The 9,420-nt window shown below is 36.5% G+C and overlaps 1 protein-coding gene across 1 annotated transcript; it reads left to right on the plus strand.

Moving 5' to 3' along the window:
- Positions 1 to 578: 578 nt before the first annotated feature.
- Positions 579 to 2,250, plus strand: LOC134653504 (sodium channel protein Nach-like). Its single transcript, XM_063508877.1, has one exon. It carries the CDS (start codon positions 584 to 586, stop codon positions 2,246 to 2,248), a length of 1,665 nt encoding a protein of 554 aa, XP_063364947.1. The 5' UTR covers positions 579 to 583; the 3' UTR covers positions 2,249 to 2,250.
- Positions 2,251 to 9,420: the final 7,170 nt, after the last annotated feature.

Raw genomic sequence — 9,420 nt, forward strand, 5'->3', positions numbered from 1 at the left:
AAGAAATGGTTTTGATTCGTCTTGAGAGATCTACTTCGTATCCAACGATACGCTACATACAGTCCCTACATACCATAATTGAGTTAGGTAAGCGAAAAAAATACATCCCCACTAAAATACGAACGTGTAGAATTTTCTTGTTTTATCACTTTGTTGGCATGATTGTTTATACCTACCCATGCCAAATTGTAGGTTTCTAGCAGTAGGTATCGGCCAATGAGCTAAAAGCCACGTACAGACAAACTGACGGAAATGGCGAAACCTAAAAGCCCTAAAAAACGTACAATTGTTAAAAAGTAATTTTTTTCTAAACTTTATTTCGACTGTACTGTACGTGTTACATAATTAATATATTCAAGTGTCGTGACAAAGTGCAATTTAATTGCTTGTCCGGAATGCATAACTTTGCACGTAACGTTATATGTGTACCGTTACGTGCATGGCACATGGTTATGACCCATTACATATTAAAGTCTAAAAAGTATTGACTATTAAAAAGGTAATTACTTACATGATATTGATATCAAAACTTAATACTAAATACTTATAACAGTTACAACTTTAGCAACTTTTTTTTTTCTAAATGGAAAAGAAACAAAATTCGTTTTTTCACGAAGAACTCGCGCCGTCTCACATGCCGAAGCATATAAAGAAACTCCTAAGCAAAAGAGTTCGTTTTCAGAAAGTCAAGACTCGAGTTAAGCTTAGCCGAGAACAGATTGTACGAAAAAGTTTACAGCAAGTATTCTTTGAATACATGGTTAATTCTTCTTTAAGTGGTGTCCGATTTCTTGTTGATACAACTAAGAGCAAAGCGGAGAAGACGATGTGGTTTGTCATAATTGGATGTGCAATTTTTGGCTTTTTCTACTTTGTGAACAACGCGCTTCGAGCCCAGAGTGATCAACCTGCATATATGACATTAGAGGATCCATCCCTTCCAATCAACGAAATTATTTTTCCAGCCATTGCAATTTGTAACCATAATCGAATAAAAAAATCTGCTGTTGGACATCTCGTCAATGTTTTGTACTCACATGATAATACAACATTTTCCAGCAAAGAAGAACTTTTTGAAGTAGTTACGCTTTACGGCTATCTCTACGATTTTTCTTATTCCAGAAGAGAGGATATTATGAAGTACAATGTTTTCCTTGAAAAAATTGAAAACATAGTGGACAAAGCTGAAAATATTCAGAAAAGCAACATATCGGAATTGATGCTTTCGCTGACTCCGACTTGTGACGAGAGTTTAATTAAATGTAGTTGGAAAGGAAAGGTTCAAGATTGCAATCGTTTGTTTAGAACGCAAATTACCCAATTCGGCTTCTGTTGCACATTTAACTACTACAATACTGAAGCAGGCAGAAAGGCAGAAGACCCTGATGATCCCCTTGATAAGCCTTATATATTGGAAGATCACGAAGCAGGGCCCTACTACGGCCTCACCTTAGCGGTTAACGCAAATACACACGAGTATCTTTACACGACACGTCAAAGCTACGGTTTCGACGTTCTGTTCTTTGATCGATACGATTATGCTGATCAAACTGCCGGCGGGCTAGTCCACAGAGTAGCATCGTTGGGCTCCCAGTATGATATGGAACTTCATCCATACGCTTACTACTCTACATCAGACATCAAACGATTTCCTATTGAGAAAAGACAATGCAAATTTGCAGATGAAATGCAAAATGAGTACCACAACCATTATAGCTTGAGTAATTGTCTAGTGCGGTGCAGAATGAGAACTATAGAGAGACTTTGCAACTGTGTGCCTTTTTTTCTGCCAAGAAGGAGTAACGTGTCAGCATGCACATTGGAAGAGCTGTATTGTCAGAATAAATACAGTCAAAAACTTTTATTCGTATATCCTCCTGAGGATTTACCAGGTTTAGAGTTAGAACGGGAAAATTCTCTAAACTGCCCGACGTGTCTCCCTGATTGCTCCGTTACAAAATATAATGTTATTAGCAATAGATTACTGCGAGATAGCGCGATTGAGTTCGCCAATGATCTTGATTTAAATGATTGCAATATATCCATAATCCGTATATTTTATCTTCATCCTACATTGCCACTATTCAGAGAGGACGTGACGTATCATTGGTATGAATTAATTAGTTACTTAGGTGGGCTATGTGGATTTTTTACTGGATTTTCCATGATAAGTCTGGCTGAATTCTTTTACTACATCTTCATACGTCTTTATTACATTTTAGTTGAAAATTTTAGACGATATAGTTAATTTTCGTGCCTATATCTATGCTATTATTAATATAAATACTTACTTTAGGCATAGAGAAATATAGTAAGACAAGAGTGCTCACTCCATACATCAGTTCAGACTATTAATTTCAGTGTCTACATCTAGCATCGAGTAGCGGAACTATCAGTACTAATAATGTAATGTAATGTGTGTAGTATCAGTAGTAATAATGTTGGTATGTCGTTGGATAGGTCTTTAAAAATAAATAGGGGTCTGCAAACAACATTTTTTGATAAAGTGAATCATTTCGGAAATAATAATTTAGAAATAACAAAAAACGGTTATTCCTTCTAACTTTTGAAAAATTGATCCAAAAAATATGAAAAAAATCATTAAAATAGTTCTTAAAAAACTCATTTAAACAAAATTAAAACAAACTTGATAAGTTAAGCCGTTTATGAGTTATCGCTAAAAGTCTTCCTTTCTTATTTTATTTAAAAGCCTGGCAACCCTTATTTGTGACCGGATTTTTGCAGGCAACCCTATACCACTGAATTCGCAATAAAATTACCATCATTTTGATGTATAATTCAAGCGTCAGACAGATGAGTGCAATTATCGATAAAAACTCGCCTGTTTAAAACACGGCAACCACATAATAGTGACCGGAAAAAGATAGGCAACCTAGTTGATTTATGTTGTACAAGTTGTATACTTTCCATTGGAACTTATTTCGTTTGTCAGACAGATCGGTGAAATTTGAAGAAAAAAATTTTTTTTTTCAAAAATGATTAAAAATAGCCTTGACCATATTTCGTTAGGCAACCCTATTTATTTATGTTCAGGAACATATTTTCTTTCATAATATAGTCCGTCAACCAAATCTTGTCAGTAGCAATGTAAAGCAAACTAAAGTAGGGCAACACTCAAAGAGCAGTATTGCGCTAAGAATAGCAGCAATGTACATCGAACCAAAAGATTTTTTTTTTCCGCTGAGCGCGCCCTGCGTACGTCAATTCAAATTGTCACTCGCGGTTTATTGAAAAAATTTGAAACATGGACGGACAATTTAAAAGCGATGTTAAAACAATGTTAATCAAAATGATGAACAAATTTGAAGATATCAAAAACAACTCCCTATGGTAGTGCTTATATTCTCTTTGTTCCCTATCTATGTCTTCTATGTTTACTAAAATAAAATCATATCAAAATGCAGATAATTAGATAGTGCATATATTTGTTATTTACAATATAATATGCCACTTGTTAATGTAAATTAGTGTACTCTTCTGGATGAATATGACATACCTGTGTAATTTTTTTGATTGGTATATATTGTACAATAGGATTACATATTAAAAATAAAACAACTGATATTTGGGTGTTTATTTAATTTAAAGGTAAATAAGATAAGGGTCACTTTAGCTTACACTATAATTCAGGTCATTAATTGAAAAAATATAATGAAGTTACCAATGTTACCGGGTCACTTCAACCAAGCATAATACTCTGTAGTATTCTATTGCATCTTTGTAAATAGTCACAACTGATTGCTGAAAATATTAGACATGTGGGCCTATGGACGGTTTCCAGGACACAATTTATGGTCTTGTTGGATAGATTTAGGCATACGTTTTAATTTTATTTATGCCTTTTAACCCTAAAACAAAAAAACTGAACATAATCTTAAAAGTTCGAAAGAGTTCTTCCAGTATGTACTTGTCATAACCTCAATTTTTAGTAATGTTTACCATCAACGAGCATGATTGTACATTGTAGGCCCCTTAGCTTTGCTTATTCTTATTTAATGTATTGGTATTTAATGGTGACAGCAGAAATATCTCTTGAAACAGAAACGATTCAGAATGAAAACCAAATGAAAACAAATAAGGTGACGGCTGTCGTTCACGATACACATTCCACAGATAAAACACAGATGACACGCATTTTGGAATTTTTTTTTTTTTTTTTTTGGATTTTATGGCCTGGTTACGAGACCTTTAAGCCAAGTCTTTATTTTTATTACACTGCACTATATATTGAAGCTGTTTTGCACTCCAACAAAACAGCTATTATGTGTGTGGAGAAAACACAACATTTGATTGAAGAAGCTATTCGAGTTTTATACCATAAATTATGAAAAAATGCCTCTTACCGTAGTTTTTCTTCGATGATTTTGTTACCTTTAACGTCCCAGCAGTGTTGACCGCGTGAAAAACACCTCTTGATAAGCACGCTGTCTGTCATCCTATCTAATTTCATAGTCATCAATCACCAGCAAGAAGCTTGCTGCAATGTTGTGTTTTCTCCACACACATAATAGCTGTTTTGTTGGAGTGCAAAACAGCTTCATTATATGTGTTTCCGAAAACACAACATTTGATTGAAGACCTGTTTGTTCTCTGCTGGTGACAAAATGGGCACTTAAATGCTATGTGATCAGTCTTAATAAAAGAATTGTATCTAATCATATCCTTTTATATATATAATTATATATTTCAACCTGTTTACTCAGTAGCAATACAGTTAATATCCCTTTAAATCTAGAGATCCATTTATATGTTTGCACAACATTATTATTTTAATTATAACATGGTTATGTTATATTATACTTACTTATTTTAAACAAAATATTTTTATTACTATTTTTAATAGTTCTTATTATTTCTTATTTAGAACAGTTGAGATCAAAGTAAAAATTAAAAACAAAAACTTCTAATTCACTAGAAGATGTTAGTGTTCATTAACTATTTTTATAATAAAAATAAGGAACAATGATTACAATCATATTAAATAATCAATTGAATAATGATTAAATTTCTAGTGATACATTTATACTTCTAGAAATTGTTTTGCCAAATGGTCTACCTGGGTAGGTGTATTTATCTTTTCCACTACCCGGCAATAGTGTTTATTAAAAGTTCCCGCACTCCTCCAGTTACCTCTTTTTAATATTTCTTCTATAGGTTGTTGTTCCAAGTAGCTTCTTGAGGCTACTGCTGCTCTAATACTACCTGGAGGGGCAATAATGTCTATTTCTTTAAAAATTGTTCTTATCCATCCTGCTATTTGAGTCCTGGTAGCAGATTTTACTTTCCCTGTAATTGATATAAAGAGACTATTGATCTCTGTATTTTCAGATAGTCTCCTATTCAGGGTTACATTGATAAGTTCTTTTACATGTTTTACAGGGCATAGTCTCAAGTCTGAATGTTGTTTCAATAGCCATCCTGATTGCCTCGCGTTGGCGTTATCTGTTTTTGACCCAAATTTTGGCCACAAAATAAGACTCTTATCAAGTTTTTCTATTAGATTTTCTTCTGCTATATCTAGTAGTGTAAGGTCATGTATTCTTCGACCAGAAGCTAGTAACAAGATGATTGCAGTTCTTCTTGATACTTCAAAAAGTGTTCCTGAATTAGGAGTTTCTTTGAGCCAATTGAATATTATTTCTGTGTCCCAAATTTTTTCTTTTCTCTCTATAGGTCTCATGATTGATATGGCTTTTAGCACTTGTTGTACGAAGAAGTTTTTTGTCAGTTCTTCTGCTGCTGAGTAAGTTACAATTGCTGATTTATGCAGCAGTATGGTCCTGTAAGCCAAATGATCCTCAAGATGGAGTTTAGCAAGGAATCTAGCTAGGTCATTTCCATTAGGTGATTTAGGGTCTATATTGTTTAGTCTGCACCAGGTGGTCCATCTATTGATTGGAGCTTTGTAAGTTGTCAGGGTTGAGTCTCTCCAGCTCTTTCTCAGGAGTTGTCTCTCTGATGCAGACCAGTGAGCGACCTGGTCAGCCCACCCCCAATTTTCCATGCTTGGAGTTTTATGTTGTTCACCTGGGTCGGCGATCTGCCTGTTGTCAAGTCGATTAGGTTGCTGTGTAAGTTCTCCAGCACATATGGTTCCGTTAAGGCTCGTGCCTGTAGGTCTGCTAGCCAGAAACACTGAGTCCACATTGGAGCTAACACTATGAACGTGCCCTTTGCTGTATTCAGATGTTGGAGAACTCTTGGAATTAGGTTCGGTGGTGGAAATATCCAGGCCAATTTGTAATTCCAACTCCGACTGAATGCGTCGCAGAAAGCTGCGGACCCATCGCGCGAGTCCCAGGTTACGTACTGCGCTACGACTTTCGCTCTTTCCGACGCGAACAGGTCGATGTCGGGCACACCCCACCTTTCGAATATGGCTTCCGCAGCCTGGGGCAACAGGTGCCATTCCGGCACTGGTTTGTTCCTTGATAAGCGGTCGGCTATGCCGTTGTACCTTCCCGGAAGGTATGCCGCTGATAGTGTTATATTTAGATGTTCGGCTAGCACTAAAAGGTTTGATGTCAGTTCTAGTAGGGCTAGGGACCTTGTCCCTCCTTCGTTCCTGATATGTGCTACTAAAGTTCGGTTGTCGGACTGGACTAATATGTGTGCATTTTTCAGGATCTGACTTTTCCTTTTTATTGCTCCATATACAGCATACAGTTCCTTCATGTTGGAGTGCCATGTCTTTTGGTGATTTGTCTAATGTCCTGTTAAGTAGTGGTCGTTGAGATGAGCTCCCCAGCCTGCATCCGCTGCGTCTGTTGTCAAAAAGTGTGTTACTTCTTTTTTGAACATTGTTGTTGAGCTGGTCCCTATGGCGTTTAGCCACCAGAGTAATTCTTTCTTTGCAGGGGTTGGAACCATTTTCTTTGTTTTGGATTTTTTGTTGAATTTTCTCAAGAATCTCTGCATTTGTCGACAGTGTAGACGACCTAACGGCGTTGTTATACTGGCAAAGTTTAGGAGGCCAAGTAAACTCTGTGCTCCTCTTAGAGTAATCCTTCCTGACTTTAAGGTCTTCTGTAATATACCTTTTGTTTTCTTGATTTTTTCTTGTGGCAAAGATAGGGTTCCTTCCTGAGTTTTCCAAATTAGTCCCAAATATTCTATTGTTTGGCTGGGTATTAGGACTGATTTCTTGAAATTTATTTGCCAACCCAGTTCTTTTAAGATCTGTACCACATGTGTTATCTGGGTTGCTAACAGACATTTGTTTTGGTTGGCAATTAAAAAATCGTCCAGGTATACAATCGTCCTTATTCCTTTTGCTCGTAGAATTTCTGCTATCCAGTTTGACACTGTTGCAAAGGTCCGTGGGGCAGAACATAGCCCGAACGGCAGAGCCTTTAGTTGCAGAACTTGTTTGTTGTAACAGATCCTGAGGAAACGACGGTGGCTTACAGCAATTGGGAGATGAAAGTATGCTTGTGACAAGTCTATTTTTGTCATCCAGTCGTTTTCCTGCAGGAATTTGGAGATGTCTATGGGAGATATCAACTGAAAGTGTTTTGTTGTTATGAACCGATTGAGGCCTCTTAGATCGAATATCGGTCTCATGCTTCCATCTGATTTCTTCCTTAAAAACATTTTCGACATGAATCCTCTGTCCGATGTTGGAGGTATCTCCAGAATATCCTGCGCTTTCAGGTCCTCTATGATCATGGTCATTGTTGGTGATGTCTTGGTTGTGTATTTTTCTATCAAATCCTTGGTAATTTGTATCAGGGGAGGTTTTTGGGTGAATGGTATTCGTCCCTTTGTTATTATATTCATAATTACTGGATTGGCACCCAGTTGTTTCCATATGTGAGCTTTGTGCTTTAAACAGCCTCCCCTGAATGTCTCCGTCTTGGTATAGTCATTTGTTTTTGTTAGATTCATCAGATCCATTTTTCTTGTTTCTGAAATTTTTTCTTTTACGAAAAGAATTCTGGTCCATTGTTTTATTTTTATTTTCTTTCCCAGAATTTTTGTGAGAATAACGGTTAGGCTTTTTGGAATGTTCTCCTTTGTATTGTTTTTCTTTTAAATATGTAGGCTTGTTAAGCCACGTTTGGAGCCCTCCTAGTGATTGGGTCACTGGCAGTAGTTTTTCTTTGTCAAATAGATGTTCTGGACTGGGTGGAATGTTTCTTAAGGTGGCTTTCAGATTGCTGTTCTGCATTTCTTTGAGAATTCTTTCTCTTCTTATTTCAATGCATTCTCCCCGTTTTCCACAGATTATTTGCATTATTTTTTCTGAACATTTTTGGACAGGTGAGCCAGGTCCCAGGAGTGTCATCATTTTCTCAAATAACGAGTCAGAGTTTAACTCTGGATTTTTTTCTGACCAGTTTAATATTTCCTGTAGACCTTCTTGTAACAGTTCTCTATGCTCTAAATTTGCATTAGTTAGGCCCGCCAAAAGGTTCTCAGTTCCTGCCAAATAATCTTTGGTTGTTCCAAAGTGGAGCAGTTCTTCATTTATTTTCAGGTTTTCAAAGCCTGGGGTGGCTAAATATTCATGCAAAGTTTTCTTATATCTCATTCCTTTCCAACCTTGGGTATAAAAATGTTGTAATTGTTTTAATTCTTCTAGTCTCTCCTTCTTTGCTGGCGCTATTATCTTTTTCTCATCAAAGTCAGTGTTTAGTGTACCTAGGTTTATTTTGTTTGAACCCGGTTTAACTAAAAATTGGTTTGAGGAACTCGTTCCTGGTACACTAGATGCTCCATTGTTCGATGCAGCCGGAGCTGTTTTGTCGTTATTCGTATTTGTCAAATAATGAGGCAGTTGCGACAAGCAACCTGATATAAACGTCATTTGCTTTTCCAAAGCTTCAAAGCGACGGTGTGAACTAAATTTTCTACGCTTATTAGGTGGAAGCGATGCGGAGTCCTCTTCGCCTTCCGAAGACGAGCGAGAACTCTCATTCTGACCCTCGAAATAATTCGAATTCTGTCGGACCGACCGTTCCTCGTCCGAGGCAACGATCAAAATTTCTACGTCCGACTGGTCAGAAACCTCGCTCTTACCTCGATTTTCTGTTGTATCCTCGTCCATTTCTCTTGAGAAAGTCGACACAACACTTTTTAATAACTTTTTATTAGATATTTGAAATTTTCTAATTTCCAAATCAATTTTGCGTCATTCAATATGGCGTAACTCAAATGCTATGAAATTAGATAGGATGACAGACAGCGTGCTTATCAAGAGGTGTTTTTCACGCGGTCAACACTGCTGGGACGTTAAAGGTAACAAAATCATCGAAGAAAAACTACGGTAAGAGGCATTTTTTCATAATTTATGGTATAAAACTCGAATAGCTTCTTCAATCAAATGTTGTGTTTTCGGAAACACATATAATAAAGTTTTAACACTGTGTTTTTAATGTATTTATAAATTGGTTGGTA

The sequence above is a fragment of the Cydia amplana genome, chromosome 1, assembly GCF_948474715.1.
Source record: "Cydia amplana chromosome 1, ilCydAmpl1.1, whole genome shotgun sequence".
Taxonomy (NCBI): domain Eukaryota; kingdom Metazoa; phylum Arthropoda; class Insecta; order Lepidoptera; family Tortricidae; genus Cydia; species Cydia amplana.

What these genes read in the sequence shown, in the direction of transcription:
- LOC134653504 (XM_063508877.1), top strand. Translation starts at nt 584, where the DNA reads ATGGAAAAGAAACAAAATTCGTTTTTTCACGAAGAACTCGCGCCGTCT.